The sequence below is a fragment of the Ostrinia nubilalis genome, chromosome 6, assembly GCF_963855985.1.
Source record: "Ostrinia nubilalis chromosome 6, ilOstNubi1.1, whole genome shotgun sequence".
Lineage (NCBI taxonomy): Eukaryota > Metazoa > Arthropoda > Insecta > Lepidoptera > Crambidae > Ostrinia > Ostrinia nubilalis.
The window spans coordinates 8,491,197-8,510,847 of record NC_087093.1 but is presented as its reverse complement, the minus strand read 5'-3'; the positions used below and the strand labels follow the sequence as shown (position 1 = coordinate 8,510,847).

Sequence of the window (19,651 nt, the reverse complement as noted above, 5' to 3'; positions counted from 1 at the left end):
GCCTGATGCTACAATATGTAATCTCATGCCATGAGCATAGGTACTAATCATAAGTATGAATGGGAATAAAATCCACTAGTTAGATGGTCGCCAGCATCGTTTATTCCCGATGTCCCCCACTATTTGTCCACCACTGGTGGACATCGAGAAAAAAAGTTGCAATGTCCACCAGTGGGGGACAGCGCTACTGAAATCTTCCCGTTGGGCCCTACTGGTGGACACTGAGAAGAAATGAGTTGCTCTGTCCCTCAGTGGTGGACAACGAAACCAAAAGAGTTCCGTTGTCCCCCACTATTATATTTGTGTTCATGAATACAAACATTCTAAGTAAATCTTATACTAATAATTATAATACATACATTTTTAAAGCATTTTTATTATAGTTTAAAACAATCCTTAATTTATACTGACGCCCCTAGGAAGTGTGCGTTAATCGGAACGGTTTTGTCATTTTTAATTTTCCAAGTACCCACAATGTTCATGTTATCAGAAATTATTGTGTCGGTAATGTTACTATTTAGCACTTATTATATAATAATGTTTGAAATTGCATGATCTAGTTCACGACAAATTGAAAAAGTTTACATAAATAGGAAAGGTGGGAAAGTTCTTTTGCTTGCAGGCCATCAATATTACACTTTAAAAAGAAAGCATAATAGTGGATTACAAGTGTGGGAATGTGTGCATCGGAAAAAATAAGATGCACTGACTTAATAAAATTAAAACAAGTACAAAAATTAGAAATGTTGACTAATTTTTACATATTATAGAACAAAAATTGATTGAAGATTTTACACGACTTCTATCTCTCCCTGTATTATAGTTGATCAGGGAAAGTGTTTTGTTTTTATTTTAATTACTGTATAATAATACTGCATTTTTTATGAATATTGTTTATATCGTTAATATCATATTATATATTATTGTTATTAATATTAACGACGAAGGTCAACCTTCATAATAATATTATGTTAAAAAACTGAGAATTATATTTGATAATGAATTAAAAATGATTATTTTTTAATAATCACGAAAACAAAATAAATAGTGGGGGACAACGGAACTTTTTTGGTTTCGATGTCCACCACTGAGGGACAGAGCAACTCATTTCTTCTCAGTGTCCACCAGTAGGGCCCAACGGGAAGATTTCAGTAGCACTGTCCCCCACTGGTGGACATTGCAACTTTTTTTCTCGATGTCCACCAGTGGTGGACAAATAGTGGGGGACATCGGGAATAAACGCATGAACACGCAGGATATGTTTTGAGTTACGCTGTTGGCATGTAGGTAATCGATTTGTTTATTAGGTGGCCGCAATTGAATTTACAAGAGCTATACTTAAAACAACGCTAAGAAAATTGCAATCACATTAGAATCTACTTAATCGTTTGTTTTCACTTTATCTTGCTCACTTTTATTACCCTGGCAACTTGTTTCCATTCCGCCATAAAAAGTGATAAGCATCTCGTAAAAAGATAGATAATCTCTACTCATTCTATAGTATACTTTTTGAACTAGTATAATGGTGAAGACATAATATTGATAGGAACGCAGCGTCCCTTGAGGTTCGTCAACCGTCCGCGTGTCGGCGCCGAAGCTTCTGCGCAAGCTTTCCACGTTTCGCCAGCGCCCTATGAAATCTGGGCGGAAAAGCTACGTGCTCTGAAGACTACAGTCGCGCAGCGCCCGTTTCGCCCGCCGCACTCATCGATCCGCGCTACCACCAACGAACACCGTGCAGCGTGTCAATTATCAGTTTATCAGTGTAGTGTCAGTGTTCAACAGCAACGATGTCCTTCGATACTGATGAGCTCCGTGACGAGTGAGTACACGCAAATTTACTTTGTATTAATTGCACCGTGAAGTGCTATCTACGGGGTATTCCGTTTGGGCAATTACGTTTCAGAATACTTATGATATCTGTAAGGTTCCATCACCAGTCTATCTATGCCTAGATTGCTCTCATGCCATGGTTAATATATCCGCTTGAGCTGGTAACAAAGCATTATTGGTGCTCATTCACGTAATTGTTGCTTCAGTAATAAACAATGACATGACCCATTAATCAAAAGTAGGTGAACTTGATTCAGCCCCCTTTCAGATGTTTAACCTAGTTTAAAGAAAAGGCTTAACATTTTATTTATTTATGTTACATATTTAGTTGCTTATTATTGCTTTTTGTTTTTTTATTATTTGTACCTTACTTAGGTATTAAAATTATGAGTATGATAGCTCTAACTTTGTCTCTACAAAATTTGTAAGTAAGTAGGTACCAAATGCTTAGGTTAATATTATGTACTTAACAAGTACTTAGTGTTTTACATACGAGCTTTATCGATTTATTGTCTCTATACTGGATAAGCATACCATATAAGTACTGGAGTCAAACCTAACTCTCTCACTAATTCTTCTTCAGTTCTTTTTAATAATGATTAAGTAGAAACTTAATTAGTGTTTTAACAACAAACCTGATGCTGGATAAGTTACAAAGAAAACAATAATTATAGCATACAAACAAAAGAACGGCCCGTAACTTTCACGCATAACATGAAAGAAAGTAGGTACGACATCATTGTCAGTTGGAAGTGAATGGTAAACAACACACATGTCTGTATCGATCACTCATGCCTAAATACATAATCCTGATGGTAGGTAGGTAGGTAAAAAGTGAGAAGGGTTGAGGTATTAACGGTTATCAATTCATCATTTGGGAGGTAACGTACCATACACGTGTTCAAATTCGCTCATTTCATGTCTCTTGGTGGCGTGACGTGATCGTGTGAATATTGTTCCTACATCGTAAACATAAATTACCTAATTTGATCTCGTATTCAAGTTTTTAAAATGAAAAGTAAATTCTTCCTTCTTCTTCCTCGGTCCCTCACTGATGAGGATCGCGACCACATGTATGTAGGTAGTGTTACTCCACAGACTGCGGTCATCATAAGGCTGAGAAGGATCTAGGAACAATTAAATTCCTTTTAATCATGCCGACGCGAAACGTGTCTGGTGACTTCCGTATTGAGTTGTTGTTCTTATTCCGTAAGATATTATGACTAATTCTGCTGGGTGAAGCAGTTAGGCCTTTTAGAAAAGATTAAATTAAATTGGATTGGATTAACAAAGTTTATACAGGGAGTTTCCTATAAGGTGTCTAGCCGGTGCATGCGATTAGATACAGGCAGGAGGAGGTACAGGAAACGGTATCCTTCCGTTTGGCCAAATTACTTTTCGCCAAATTTCACTTCGCCAACAACTTATCGCCAAAGTTTCATTTCCCAAATAAACTTTTAGCAACTGTACTTTTCGCAACTAATTCATTTGGTCAATATATCATTTGGCAAAATTTTATTTGGCAAATGTTTATAGCAAATGTTTTATTTTGCCAAATATGATATCCCAAATAATTTGTTTGGTCAAATTGACACTTCACACACTTACCCATCGGTACCCACAAATCAAAGCATAAGGCAGATGAACATAGTTTTCACAAGAATTTTATGTAAAACAAAGAGAATGCAGAAAATAGTATGGTTGCAGAAAGTAGGTATGCAAAAAATAGTAGGTTAGGTTAGGTTAGAACAGTGACCCTCCCCTAGAATCACCTCTATTGCTAATGAATCATTTGGAAATTTCGATAAAAAGAATGAAATATGAAAATTAATTTAGAACAAATTTTATATTAACTACCCACTAAACAAAATAATAACCACAAGCTAATCTGAATTCCATTCTATGCACCAATCAAATTATTTTGTAAATAGTTTATCGTGAAATATTTTTGCCAAATGAAACATTTGGCAAAACATACTTTGCCAAACAATAATTTGCTAAACAATAATATGCCAAAAACGACATTTGCGAATTAAAAGTTTGCAAATTAAGTTGTTTTGCCAAATGAGAATTTGCCAAATGAAAATTTGCGGAACGTTGTTTGCGATGTGATAATTTGGGAAACGTTTTTTGGCCAAACATTAGTAATCCACAGGAAACACTGTAATAATCTTAATGAATGAGATGGTGACAAATTGGAACACTTAAGTACTTATTACTCGTAATACCTGCATACCTACATTAGTGCCTAGATACATAGGAAGTAATTTCCAGTGCTGTGCATTTGCAGTGAAAAATAAACAAGTAGGTACTCAACATTGTACTTTATTCTTATTAAGGATTGTACAAGTAAGAAATAATACCCAATATAATATGCGTATAACTCATAAATTAAAGTATAGTGAACTTAGCATAAAAATAGGCATGCATAACTTTTTCCGAACTGCACCAGCTATTTTATTAATCGTAGGTAACACCTGTGGTAACACGCAGTGAGCTTGAGCTCTACCTACAGTTACGCAGTGCATGCGGGACACTAAGGCTGGGTTGCACCATCTTACACATCTTTAACTTTGACAAACGTCAAAAATCTGTCAAACTCCATACAAAAACACCGGTTATCGCTAAAGTTACGGTCAATGTTAGGTGGTGCAACTCAGCCTAAGATTCACTTAACTACAAAATTCTTCTGTTTTTTGCTTTCGATGCATTAAATATACGTTTGAAAGAATATTACCCATGTAAGCTTATTAAAGTGTAATAATTAATGACACAAGGTTCTATATTCAATATCGTTAGTTATAAACGAGCAAAAATTAATATAAAAACATACAGTCAAGGTGCGATGCGTTGCGGAACAGTTGACCTAGAGTGCTTTGATACCATTGGTTGAGCTCAGACAGTAATCCCTCACGAACATTTCTCTTAGAATTTTTTGAATGGCAGACAGTCAAGTTTACTGAGAACTTCAAGGAACGCGATAACTTGTTAACCCTTTATTCATTGCAAATTTGCATTAATTACGAAGCGAATATTATGTAAAGTTTAACAAACATCGCTGTGTCTCGTTCACAGTTCAAAGGAGAATTCATAGCGAGCACTCATTGTATTGAGAGTTAGCCGCTCTGGCACAATGTAATATTGTTGAGGCAGTTCTTAGTACAAGTTTGAATGATTCGTTCCGTAAGTCGATCATAGTAACTATTCGTCTTTGGAAAGCTGATCCAGCTATACAGTGTGGTAGAGCGCTGCGCAAGCTCGATAATTGTGAAAAATTTAAACTGTACCAGATCAAAATAACCTCTGCAATAAAGTTGTGATTGTGATTTGTAATTGATTCAGGTAAGAAATATGATTGCATTAATTATTTAATAAGATTTTTTAGTGATAAATGTAAAATGAAAAAAGTAGGTAACTAAATATTTTAAATAATAGAGATGGATACAATTATTTTTCTAATGATAAAATCAGACTATGTTTCTATTTTAAGTAACTGTAGATTTTTTTTAAATGTAAACATTAATATTCGTTCTTGTATAATAAAAAATATGTAATAGCATATAAAATAATACTTTCCCTAATAACACTTAATAGATTTCGATAAACTCAGTCTTTTATCCAAATTAAAAAAGTTACCCTACCTATGTTTTTTAATTTGTACGTTGCAACAGCTGGCCTTCATGACTCAAAGGGAAAGGGTACAAATAAAATAACAGCGCAAAGAATGCAGACCGCAAACTTTGAAGTACATATTTGGCTTCCCTTGGTTCGAAAGAATTCATACATATTTTCACATGCGATATGATGAATAGGCGGTTTGTCGCACCTAACGAATAATTTAAAATGAAATAATTATACATATATTTTTCCAAAATAAACAGTTAAAAACCATATTTATAATAACTGATCAGTAGACATGCCCAGAAATACAAAATTAATGAATTAATTGTTTCAACCTTGAATAATTAAGATTTAGGGGTTAAGTTCAAATTATATTTAAAGGTTAATTATGAGATAATCTTTGTTACAGATTAGGTACAGTGTTATACAGGGTGTTTCTTGTAAGGTGTCAAGCCGAAGGCAGGTGATAGGTGAGGACTAGACCTATCGATTTCACCCCCATGTATGTTCTACGATTTTTCGTAGTTTAGAAGTTATCGTTAATTTTGTGATTTTTTCAAATTTCATGACCTAGTGGCTTAATTTTTTTTTTATCTTTTTTTTGGGTTGACTTTTCTCAGATTTCTTTTTTTTGACAGATTCCCTATTAGTTGCAGATATTTGAAAAAAATAATCACCTTCCTATCTTTGATGCAAGATACAACATTTTTGCTAGAAACATAAAAAATATGCTTTTAGCAGAACATTCTAAAATTTTCAATTGAAATGTATAAGAAAAAAAAATCATTTCCATAGGTCCAAAATAATTTTAAAAACTGCGCAGTTTTCTAAACTTTCATAATAACACAAAAAAACATGTACTTAATAGGCCATTATTTTCTGTAATCGCTCCACTAAAGTAGTAAGTCGGAGATTCCGTTACATGTTTTTGACTTTCTTAGGACTAAGTAATATTTGCAATCCCCTAAGTTTACGTTATGTAGAACACATTTAGAGACAATAACTGAAAAGTTTTTTTTATCCACAACGTGGAAGCTCTTGCTCTTCATGTGGTATACAAAAGGGAATATGAAAATTTTGATGATAAACCATATTACAATGCAAGAAGCTTTTGTAAAATTACGAATAATTGTTTTGCGTCGTTGTCGAATGTGCATTCAGGTCAGCGACGGACATTTTGAACATTTACTTTAAATTAAATCATTGCACCCTTTTTTGCTCGCTCTCTCTCTCTCTCTCTCTGCACACACACGTACAAGCACGCGCGCGCGCGCACACACACACACACACACACACACACACACACACACACACACACACACACATAAACTCTTTCTCTTTCCTTTCACACTCTAATAGGTAGGTATATCAAATTTAATCGTAAAGTAACAATTACCACTGTGGTCTAGTGGTAAGACTACCTATTTAGGACAGCCAATTCCTCTGTGGTTTAGGATTCCGGGTGAAGCTCGCTGATCATCCAGCAGTTTCCAACTTTCCATCAGGTCAGATGAAGGGCAAGAGCTTCCTCGTTGTGGATAAAAAATGTTCTGTTCAGTTATTGTCTCTAAACGTGTTCTACGTAACGTACACTTAGTGGATTGCAAACATTACTTAGTCCTAAGAAAGTCAAAAACATGTAACGGAATCTCCGACTTACTACTTTAGTAGAGCGATTACAGAAAATAATGGCCTATTAAGTACATGTTTTTTTGTGTTATTATGAAAGTTTAGAAAACTGCGCAGTTTTTAAAATTATTTTGGACCTATGGAAATTCTTTTTTTTTCTCATACATTTCAGTTGAAAATTTTATAATGTTCTGCTAAAAGCATATTTTTTATGTTTCTAGCAAAAATTTTGTATCTTGCATCAAAGATAGGAAGGTGATTATTTTTTTCAAATATCTGCAACTAATAGGGAATCTGTCAAAAAAAAGAAATCTGAGAAAAGTCAACCCAAAAAAAAGATAAAAAAAAAATTAAGCCACTAGGTCATGAAATTTGAAAAAATCACAAAATTAACGATAACTTCTAAACTACGAAAAATCGTAGAACATACATGGGGGTGAAATCGATAGGTCTAGTCCTCACCTATCACCTGCCTTCGGCTTGACACCTTACAAGAAACACCCTGTATAAAACTGTTCGCTAATCTAGTGCGATAGCATCAAACAACACGCTACGACCTTGATGACGTCGGTGTTTGCTGTTTGTAAATATAAATTCTTCTTGATTTTGTGAACGGAACATAGTAGATCACATTTTTGGTCCATAACAACTTTACGACGAATTGTGTGATAACCTTTGTGGCCGCGTCATATTCATTACCAAAAGACGCAACTGTGCACGTTTATTATGCTACGAGTATTTTGTTTATATTGATCCCGCTGTTAGATCTGCTGTTATTTCATAACTTTTAAGCTCAGACAGATATTTACTTATTCAATTAATTAACTATCATAAGGAAAAGTTTGTGACTATCCATCCATATTTTCTCTTCCTCTTCCATAGTTCCTAACGATTTTTTCTTTACGATAGCTTTGAAGTTTACTTTATTTCGCTTGATTATTTATTTAAGGGGGAATAAAGTATGCCGTGTAACTGCAAATTCGATATTTCGAACGGGGGGCCGCTGCAGCCCTCCGGGTGCGAACGGCACCGGGTCTCCACTGAGCGCAATGGACACCACCAGCCCCACAGAAGAACTTTTGATGAGCCCGAAGATAATAATCGATCCCTCGACGTTATGCCGATCGATCGATCACAAGAGAACAACGACGAAGTGGATCTCTCCGTTAGGTTGTATTTTTTGTTTTCTTTTCAATTGTCACGAACCGGTTGCCACCTGTTAAGTTTTTTTAATCATGAGTCAAAGTATCACTTTGTAAAGTTGATAGTGACAGCGGTAATCTAAGAAAATAAGTTATTGCTGAAAGTATTGTGGATTTATCCCTGCCCTGATTAAATGCAAAATTTTAAGTAATTCATTATTAATAGGTACACTATTTATTAAAAATGCAAGAATCTACTATGTTGTTGGCATTTGAAATAACAGCAAATTAATTGAATACGTTTAATTTACATATTATTGTAAGTAGCTATAATTCATTCAAAATCTTGATAAACCTGATGTAAGCTTTTGTAGGTGACTTCACATAGCTGATAAAAATAACAATATTAATGATACATTTAGCGAATACTTAATGATTATTGGAAGAAACGTTTAGGATATTATTTCCCAACCAAGTGATATAAATAATTTCGCTACGCCGTAGCTACGGGATATCGGCTCAAAAGAAAAAAAAACATCCCTACTTTATCATAGAGCTTAACACAACTAATGTTTTAAATACCTACACTACACACCATTAAGTAACAATACATTTTTGTAATAGAGATTTTTTGCATCTTACGTAAAACGTCTCTACCTGCACGATGCGGAGATACGAGTAAATGGATATTTTTTTAGGTTGAAAAAAGATATTCGCGAGTATCTTTTGAAATGCCTCAACTAAAATTATAAGAGTATTGTACAAGTTCAACAAATTCCAATAGGCACATTGGTTGGGATTGTTATAACTTTTATTAACACACCACGCTGTGAGAGATCTCTTTAATTCTTTATTAATAGTATAGTTAACTGCGTAACTAACCTAGCCTAACCAGTAATCCCTAGCCACAACTTACAATGGCAGCATGATTAAATCGTTAAAACTGTAAAGTTATATTTTAGTTACTTACGATAGCTAATTTGAAATTGTTGGCGAACAAAGTACAAAACCTTAGAGCTTTGAAAGCTCGTAAGAAGCCTATATGTATTTTTCAACATTTATTCTGTACATTTAGTAATAGACTAAATAAATAAATGAATGGGTACGTAGTAAAAAGTTTAGCTTAGTGACACGATGGTATTATAGTCATGTTGTTTTCAGTTTCTTTTTCCTTCCTTTAAAAATGCATCATTGTATCGGTATAAAACTATACGTACTGTATTCTGTGTTAGAGGTACCGGTTAAGTAGGTATCAAGCGTCTTATGTCGGAAGGTAGAGCCCCGATGCCAAGGGTCTTGAATCCAACAAATCAAAAAGGTAACAAAAATGTTGTAGGTAAATTACGATAGGTAGGTATTATGTACTTTTTACGAGATTTAAAGACGGTTACGTTTCAGCTTGAAAATATGATATGTTTATAACGTAAACAGGACCGTAAGGATAATGTTAAAGTAATTTATATTAAAGTTATTTTTTACAATAAAACGATACAAATTGAGTACAAACCATGACATTTATTATTTCTTTATATTTTTAAACAAATATTTCTGTATTTTATACATGCTAAAGTACGAGTATGTTTTGTAACTTGAATAGCCATCTCATAAGTATTAAGAACTTAATCGCATTCCGAGAAAATGTCAACGCTATAAATGACCTGTTGATGATCACACAAGCTAAATAAATTAGTGACCGTGGTCGCCAGGAAATAATGAATAAACGTGCATTAGTAACAGTATTGTTTTTGTTTTTAGATATCCAGATGGGTCGGTACGCCTGCGAAACCCAAACATCGAGCTTATGGACCAGGACATACTGTACCACTTGGCGCTGGGCAGCGGCTCTCACGATCTCGTTGAGATGTTCGGAGACGTGAAGGTTTGTTTCTTCTATTCATAAGATTTTTTTTGTAAAGACGACAGCAAACTCTTTGCAAACTCTACCCTATTAAACAACGAGACTCTACAGTATTTATACTTTAGCTTCATGTGCTGGCGTTTGTACCTTTAGGTACGAGTATAGCATCTATGCTGTTGACTGATGATTGAAGCCACAGTTTACTGTGTCGTAAAAGAAGTTCGTGTCAGTCAAATGACGTCCACTGCTGGACAAAGGCTTCCCCCAAGGATTTCAATAACGACCGGTCCTGCGCTGCCCACATCCAGTCTCTTCCCGCGACCTTCACCAGATCGTCGATCCACCTAGTGGGAGGCTTAATTGCCCACGCTACGTCAGTCCTACGTATCTTCCGGTCCGCGGTCGTCACTCGAGACTTAACTCTGACTTGACTCGAGACTCGAGAGTAAAAGAAGATTTGATAATGTTTTCATCACATTAAGGCTGAGTTGCACCTCCTAATTTTGACAGTAACTATAACGATGACCGGTGTTTTTTGTATGGATTTTGACAAATTTTTTAAGTTTGTCAAAGTTAAAGTAAGATGGTGCAACCCAGCATAAGAGCAACAATTTTCATTTGAAGTTTTTTTGGGTAAAGTTTTCGCTTTGAACATTCATAATTAAAGACGCTTCTCATATTATGTTGTTTTTCAACAGATTTAGATAAATTAAAATTAATTATTACGAGTATGTAGAGTTGAGGGAGTGATAGAGTAGGTACTCGCTAATGAGAAAATGAAAACCTTGTTGTTAATTAGAATGTTTTTTTTCTTAGATATTGTAAATATCTAAGAAATCATATCTTGTTTGTTCTCAGTTCGTATGTATGGGTGGCACGCCCAAGCGCATGGAACAATTTGCCTACACCATAATGGCGGAGATCGGGCACAAGCTGCCGTGTGGGACCACCCTGCAGGACATCAGCCAATTCTCGTACAGGTACTCCATGTACAAAGTGGGACCTGTCCTCTCTATAAGTGTAAGTATTTCATTAAAAATCTACCTGTTTAATGCTATAATAACAACAAGAAACTTTCTTTTAGTATTGCACCCGCGTAAATTCAGTAGTTTAAAAAATAATTTATAAACTCCATTTCGGTGAAAGGAGATGATGGCAATGTGTTTTTTTTCAGTTTGGCTTTTTTCAGTTTCAATAAAAAAAGTTTACGGTTAGACTAACCGTAAACTAACCGGGTTAGTTCTAGATCTCGAGCGGCGTATTCTTTGTTCTGATGGGCAATGGAATAAAATCTAAGTAGTCTTAATTCTTTACCGACGTTATTTCTAATTCGTAGATTTTTACCAACTTCAAAAAAGGAGGAGGTTTTCAATTCGATTGTACCAATGTCGTGTTGTATTAGAATTGGATAATTAGACAGTTCAAGTCTTATCAGAATCATTACATATTCTGATGTAGGTGCCTATGTAGTAACTTAGGTCTAAATAGTGAAAACAATATGAAAAGTGGTCTATTAGTTTAAAAGTAGTTGCCGGCCGCCGCGACCGCGAATGTTCAATTGAAATAAATTGGCCACGCTACATGCAGTCCGAATCACATGTATGATCCGTTTTTATGCACGTGCTCACTGGATAGAACTCGTTTCAGTTGATTTGGTGAATTTATGTTTCATTAGATCTGTTGACCTAGGCAACTATACGAGTACACATTAATGCGTAGTAGTAATTAGGTGTTTCCTTGCGTTTTAAGTGTGTATTAACACGTTACTGTATATCATTTGGACCAATGCTTTTAGGTATTATTTACCTGTGTATTTCATAAATGATGGATTTGTTTTTATTAATTGTAATATTTTTACGTGATACGGATACAAAAAATCATTATTATCTTAAAACAGAAATGAACATCAAGTCATTGTTTTACAGAATATGGCTCACAATTTTCAATTAATCGAGTAAAAAAGCTGCAACGAATAACATTTTTCGCTCATATCGATAAATTTATAAAATCGTTATTATTTATAAGGTTATATTACACGCCTCTTCTTAATGGAGCCACTAACGAGTTCCACAAAAGAGGGTAAAGAACGAGCTTTGTAGGAAGCTCGAGTGGAGATGGTAATTACTTCGATTCCCGAAGTCAACAAACTTCGTGATTGATCGCACTTGTGTTTGCGCGCTGTTTGCTCGACTAGAAAAATTCAACAACGGCTACTTCCAATTAGTTATTGTTATGGTAGATAATAAGTAACATTATAGACTTATAGTACGTGCCTAGTAATCACCAGTAGGTTTAGAGCATCTACTATTTCTGAACACATAACACAATACATTGATGGAATATGAAACAGTAAAACGCGATACGGTTTAAATTAATTACATTCGTAATGCCGGTTAACAAGAAACACACTGCATATTCATGATAAGAACACCTTTTGCAGAAGTGCACTTGACATTAACATCAGCGATACCTATATCGAGTGACAGACACAAGACGGATCAGTTATTTTTTATAAGCTTCATTATATCGAAGGCTAGTTGCAGTGACGAAATTCCCCATCGCACAAAACGCTTGCTGTTTTACCTGGCACTGATATACTTAGCTCGAGTGCACACCGAGGTCACACGTGCGTGTCGCCCACGTGCCGCAATAAATGTCGACTGCGTCGCAGTAGTCTTGGTTCAAAGCTTTTGGTCTTGCAGGAAACACTAAAAGCTACGAAAGTAAGTTAGAACTCCTACTCAAACACTACGGCAGACTGTGGAACTTTCTGCAGTCTCTCGCATAAAACATTATATAAACAAGGCAGATGATAATATTTATTTGAATAATCTTCTGTGGAAATGCGCATTTTTAAACTTGAATATCTAAACTTTTTGAATATGAACCATGAATCGTAATCTACTATAAGCGAAAATCCAAATATCGACATAAATAGGTACCATTCGTAGGTACCTATGGCAAAATACAACAGCATTATTATAATCCTATGTCACCTAAGGAACTTACGCACATCAAATCAAACGAATAATAATATGTAAATACTGTTAATACATTTAGCTCTATCTATCCACGTCTTTATGAATTTTGGTGTATGATTCCAGCACGGCATGGGCATACCGTCAGTGGGCATCCTGCTGCACGAGATCATCAAGCTCATGTACCACGCCAAGGTGCGCGACCCGGTGTTCTTCCGCATCGGCACCTGCGGCGGCATCGGCTACGAGGGCGGCACTGTCATCATCTCTGAAGAAGCCGTCGATGGTGCTCTCAAAAATGCTTACGAGTTGGTATGTAAAGTGTAATCTACTAGTTACTATAGCTTTTGATGCTGTTTTTCTGCTATTCACTTGTCGTTAATTGAGTTGGTGAATATTACTTGAATGTGTTACAGACGGTATTGGGCAAAACGATTCAGCGCCCTGCCAAGCTGGACAAACGACTGGCGCGAGAGCTGAAGGGTCTGGCAGACCCCGAGGACCCATATGACACGGTCACCGGCAAAACGATGTGCACTTACGACTTTTACGAAGGTGAGTTATGTACAGAGACAAGTGATCAATTTCGTAAACCTATAACCGTACTGCCTCAGGATACACCTTCTTAGCGGGTGACCTTTTTTAATTTAGGTATCTGTGCTTAATAAAAATAAACAAATAAATTATTTCCAATTGTGTCTCTTTTACGTATAATTACATGTTGTTGTCGAGTAGTTTTGTTGAAAGTTCTTTTGGATTTTGAGGCTACGATTTTTGATTAGTTCGTAATTAATGAATTACCTAAAAAAAATTACAGGGCAAGGTCGTCTGGATGGCGCGTTCTGCGACTTCACCGAAGCGGACAAAATGGAGTATCTTGAAAGCATACACAAGTCGGGTGTCGTCAACATTGAGATGGAGTCTCTGGCGTTTGCCGCACTCACCCACCACGCGGGCATCAAAGCCGCCGTCGTCTGCGTCACGCTGCTCGACAGGCTCAAGGGAGATCAGGTCTCAGTATCATCTATTATTTGATCAACATTCCACACATACACTTCCATTTAATAGATTAGACTCAATAATATTTCAATTGGCGTTAATTTATCTTGGCAGATAGGTTACAGAGCTTGAAGTACACTTCAAGGTCAAATCTCAGCCGTTTAACAATTATTTCAAGTCTGAATGAATGAATTACAATGAACATTGTTTTTGAAGTGAATCTAATCGTAATAATGGAATATTTTACAGGTCCTGGCACCCAAAGAAGTGTTGGATGAGTGGCAGCAACGTCCCACAAAACTAGTTTGCCGTTACATCAAAAGGTAAGAAAAAGTTTCGAATTATTGATTAATAAAGTTAGGGTATGTATTGGATAATGAAATTCTCAATATACTTATTGAACCATTTATTATATGGCAACGACGACGCTGATGTCGCTAGCAGCCTACAACAAATACCTACTACAAGCAGTTTTCTTTTACATTTCCTTTAATCATTGAGGGTTTCCTTTCCAGATATTTGCAGATGAAGGGCCGATTATCACTGGACGGTCACGGCTCGGTGGCTGTGAAGAGCCCTCGGCGGTTCAAGCTGGTGCAGCAGGAGTCGGAGACCTACGACTAATTCGTACAACGCTTTATCACGACGCGACGAACAAACGTCAAGGGGAGATAGGATTACGGGGGATGCTTTATTATTATGTTGCAAAATGTTTTCAGGCGAAAAATTTTATACTGGGTGTCCCAAAAACTACGTCGAGCAAAGTCTAGAAGTAGACTAGACACGTCTAGGAATACCTAAATCTCCTCTCAGCATCTCCTAGTAATCGAATTATGAATTACATGTGTTGATAAAATTGATGACTGTGATTTGGTACTCTACATCTGAGCTATCACTTGACGTAATTTATCTTGACACCCTATAAAAAGCTTCATAATTAAATTTTGATCGAAATTAACGTTCTGTGCAATGGTGATCGAATGTCGTGTCACCAATATTATTATATTACTTCATTGGATAGCAATTTACTATAGCCTCGTATCGTATTCCTATCCTCGGTGAAGGGCCTATCCGCAGGCTTATCGGCCAGCTATGCTGCTTAGCCGGCCCTGGAAGCCATACTATGAGTACCTAGTCGACGTTTGCGTCAACATCGACCAATCGATATGAGTATTAATTAGTAGCTCGGTTTATGTAAGCACATTTTATAAACTGTTGATTACATGATTGTTCTTAAAGTACACGAATGTTTGCAGTTAGCATTATCATTTTTTTGTTAGTAAAAACATTGAACACGTTCTGTTTGATTGTAATAATTATTCTATTCTAAGAATTGTATTAGTTTTTATTACCACAGTGGTTGTAGGTAAAGCATCGGATACAATCAACGAAGTCTATTTGGAAAAGTTAACACGCTTTACTCGTATATTATTTAATGTTTACTAGACATTATAAGTATATTTTTATTTTGTGTTCCTTTCATCAGTATATCAAACATGAAATATGAAAAATGTTTGGCACTTTGTGCGTGTTTGATAAAAATACATTAAAGGTGTCTCTATTAAATTGATTGACATCTACGCAACAGAATTAAATTAATCATTTTCATTTATTTGAACGATGTTAATAAAAGTGTTTTGATCACCAAACAAAGCAAGAACAATCAAATCTAATTATTTATGCATCACTGCCGTATCTACAGTAGGTACCTACGAGTAGTAGTGGGAACGTTTTGAAATGTTTACAAAAATTGTTTATCGTTACATTTTCATTGTGATTGTACTTCACTAGGTTACTGTAATGAAATCATGTGCATGGCCTTTGCAGTTTGCTTTAGGCATATTTAGCTAACATTAAAATAATGGAAATTGTTGTTGTCACGTTATTGAATTTAGTGAGAGATGATGATGGCGCTGTCATCATCACTAGGTGATTGTCACAAATATAATTAGATCCATGATTTGATCAACGAAAAAATAATGTATAAGTTTGATCCGTAGTCATTTGGATATAATGTCACGTTTATTTACTTTACAATTAATAATTTAATCATTTTCGTGGGGATCATTTAATTTCTATCTTTTAGATGAAAACATTATCAGAACGTGTGATGCTCTTATTGACCAGTGCAAGTCTCGTAAAATTTGCAGCGCATGCCGACGTGCATCCATAAATACAAATATATAAAATATTGCATGACACTACTTATATTTACAGATCATATAAAACATATCTATCCAAAAATCTGCAGAGACAGGCAATCAGTTTGTTTCATAATAACATATCGTATAAGTACGAAATTTTTTATAAAGTGAATATCTCCAGTGTTTCGAATGATTTTTCTGTAAGTTATTTAAAGAGCGTTTGAGAAGTACCAATTTTATTATAAAAATCAATTTAGTACATCAATAACAAAGTGATCAGTTGTTTTACTAAAAAAAAAACCTTATTACTTTATAATGGCAAAATGATTTCGTTTGCATCTAAAGTCTGAAAAATGATATCAAAGTGATATTAATACATACCAAGTGTATTTGAAATATTGTAAACATTTTTCTTTATAATAGTGTAGTAAAATAATATTTTTGATAATTGTTGGAGCAAAATAAGTAGTATTATTTATTAACTTTACATTTGTTTCACAAGTTTGTGGGTAATTTTATGGAGTCTTAAACGACACCTGCAGTCTGCATGTAAGATCATGATTTTGATAAATATTTTAAATACGAGTATGTTTAGAAACCACCAGTAGGTTGACGTTATTGATGATACACATTGTAAAAAATATACAATTTACAAGACGAATAAGATGTAAATTTGGTAGAGCGATTACATGTGCTTCCACTTAAATTAGTGTAATTTTGCACAATAAATTAGAAACTTATTTCGAATATGTAAAATAAATACGTGTTCATGATTTACTTACTTATTTACTTTATTTTTTCAAAAGATTCCTGTCGTATAATTAAAAAAGAATTCCTACCTGTATCCTGTATTAATTCAATACAGGATAATGTTTTTGAAAGATAATTTTAAATACAATTAGACACTATTCTTAGGGCCGATTTTTCAATCGTCGGATAACTTTTAACTGAAGAATAAGTTTGTCATTATTTGGCATATTGACAGTTTCAGTATGAAAAATATGTCAAAATGACAAGTTTATTCTTCAGATAAAGATATCTGACGATTGAAAAATCGGCCCTTAGTGATTTAAGTCAATGTTTTATATTAGGTATCATAAAATGTAAATGCATATTGCTGAATAATGTGTTGCATACCTATTGTAATTATACAGAGGTTAACCCTCGGTTTCTGAATTTAGATATTAGACTTGAGCATAAGTAGGTACTCATCTTCTATTTAAGCATGAACTTCACTACAATATCCATGAGTAGAAAATGAGCACGTTCAAGCTAATAATTTTAATTCAGAAACTGAGGGTCAGTCCATTGTCGGAATGCTTGCATAGTGTTAAATAAATTGTTAGTAATTGCATTATCTTTTAAATTTTCTCGCACATCTAACTGGGAATATTTTCCAGTAGAAAACATTTGTATGGTTGGTTAACTCAAAAACCATGCATTTGTTCTACGTTTGATATAAAGGATATCGTTTATAACAATCCTAGTTAATTCTTATTTATAATTAAAAATATAAAATTACATATCTATGTATTACAACATTTATTAAAAACAATTAAAGCTAACGTAAATTTGCTTTTGTAGATAAGAAACCTAGCGAAATATTGAAATTTATATCTATAAATAAGCTAGACTTCTCTGTATCTATTTTAAATTCGTAAATTCGTTCTTGTTATAATCAAAACCTTATTAAAATGATAAACCTACTTATTTACTTATCAACTTAACAATAGTTGTTAAATATAAGTAATATTAAAAAATATGTAAGTAAATACATTATTAATATCAAACTCCATCAAAATGTTTGAGGATGGACATACTCGTGTATTGGTTGAGGCAGCAAATGCGTAATAGGATCGGTGAAGTCTCATCTTAACAATTAACATCTAGAGACGCCTAGTAACCGAGGAAATAAGAGAGGACAATTGCTCTACTACTTGGGCTTGCACCTGTAATACCTGAAAAGTGCTTTTTATTAGTAGTTTCTAATTATTAGGGGAACTAATTTTAAGCACAAGTCAAGGTTTTTAGAATGTAATTTAATTACGAAGTAGATTTAATAAAAGTTTGACGCAAATTAAAATTGGCAAGAAAATTTTCTGTCGAACAGCTAGACAGAAAATTACTGTGTGACTGCAGCCCGAACTAAACGCGAGAAAGTAATAGAATCGGAAGTATACCTAACCGATGCACGATGGTGTGCTACGAAGCTACGAAGGATAACAAGAATACGTGTATTAATATGAGGTTGAATCAACTGATGGACAGCTTAGCTTAATCAATTGTATGAATCCCAACTAATATTATAAATGCGAAAGTAACTCTGTCTGTCTGTCTGTCTGTCTGTCTGTTACGCTTTCCCGCTTAAACCTCGCAACCGATTTTGATGAAATTTGGCATAGAGATAGTTTGAGTCCCGGGAAAGAACATAGGATAGTTTTTATCCCGGTTTTTGAAACAGGGACGCGCGCGATAAAGTTTTTCTGTGACAGACAAAATTCCACGCGGGCGAAGCCGCGGGCGGAAAGCTAGTTAACTATAACATACATTTATCATTTTAATGATCTTGTTTGTTTATTTACCAAAAGTAGGTTTTGTTCCTGAAAAACTGGATATTATGTTACTAAAACATGTAGGTGATTAGTAGGTACTATAAAAATGCATTTTCAGTGACGCACGCGTGTATTACAAGTAAGTGTGTTTGAAAATAAATTAATTAGTCATAGTAAGTATAAGTACGAGTACACTCAAACTGTCAAAGTAGATTATAGCTTGTCACAATGTTATTGTTGAATCACATTCTGTGATCACATTGCTGAGGCACGATGGTCCTACCATTAATGTTAACATTAAAAATACAAATTAATTAACTAATATTCGGTGTTGATGTTGAGAAGTTGAACAATATGTTGTTGTTAGGTTAGATAAGGCTGCTCCGACGACCTAAACGTATTTAATCTGAATACATTACAATTTATTGTATTAATTACTATTATAGAGTATACACATTACATACATTAAAAGTTCATATTCCAAATTTTTTATTCGTATTCCCAGCTAAAACAAAGGTTGATTTTTAATAAAACATTATTGCACGTTTGACCAAATTTATTTATATACAATGTTTTTAATTACTTACTTAAATAGCGAATTAAATTACTATTCATATAATTACAGTGAGTATTTAATGTTTCACAGTAGTTTTATTAATCGACCATGGCACAAAACTCCATACTCCTGTAAATATGGAAATATTTTTAAGATATCCTATTAAAATAAAAGCATACTTAGGGACCTACTTGAAATTATACTAAATATACACGTTTCGATCAACGATTTTGATATTTAAAATACCATTTTGTGACAAAATAAATAAATATTAAAGTATTTACGCATACCTACATATTATATTAGTACCGAATGAAACTTTTTTACTTGATAAATGAA

General features: G+C 34.4%; 1 protein-coding gene across 4 annotated transcripts; it reads left to right on the top strand.

Moving 5' to 3' along the window:
• Positions 1-1,547: 1,547 nt before the first annotated feature.
• Positions 1,548-19,397, top strand: LOC135072540 (uridine phosphorylase 1). Of its 4 annotated transcripts, none has more exons than XM_063966488.1 (9): positions 4,681-5,175; positions 8,033-8,253; positions 9,981-10,104; positions 10,942-11,103; positions 13,188-13,373; positions 13,478-13,616; positions 13,879-14,072; positions 14,310-14,383; positions 14,576-19,397. In XM_063966488.1, the coding sequence occupies exons 2-9, from the start codon at positions 8,045-8,047 to the stop codon at positions 14,682-14,684; spliced, it is 1,197 nt and encodes a 398-aa protein (XP_063822558.1). In that variant the 5' UTR covers positions 4,681-5,175; positions 8,033-8,044; the 3' UTR covers positions 14,685-19,397. The 4 variants fall into 4 exon arrangements, with proteins under 4 accessions (XP_063822562.1, XP_063822558.1, XP_063822561.1 ...); XM_063966491.1 differs by lacking the exon at positions 4,681-5,175 and adding an exon at positions 7,589-7,662; XM_063966490.1 differs by lacking the exon at positions 4,681-5,175 and adding an exon at positions 7,589-7,666.
• Positions 19,398-19,651: the final 254 nt, after the last annotated feature.

Bases quoted from the DNA above. Each gene is read 5' to 3' on its own strand.
- LOC135072540 (XM_063966488.1), top strand. From the start codon at position 8,045: ATGCCGTGTAACTGCAAATTCGATATTTCGAACGGGGGGCCGCTGCAG. The intron at 8,254-9,980 runs GTTGTATTTTTT...TTTTGTTTTTAG, and splicing joins GAAGTGGATCTCTCCGTTAG to ATATCCAGATGGGTCGGTAC. The intron at 13,617-13,878 runs GTGAGTTATGTA...AAAAAATTACAG, and splicing joins CACTTACGACTTTTACGAAG to GGCAAGGTCGTCTGGATGGC.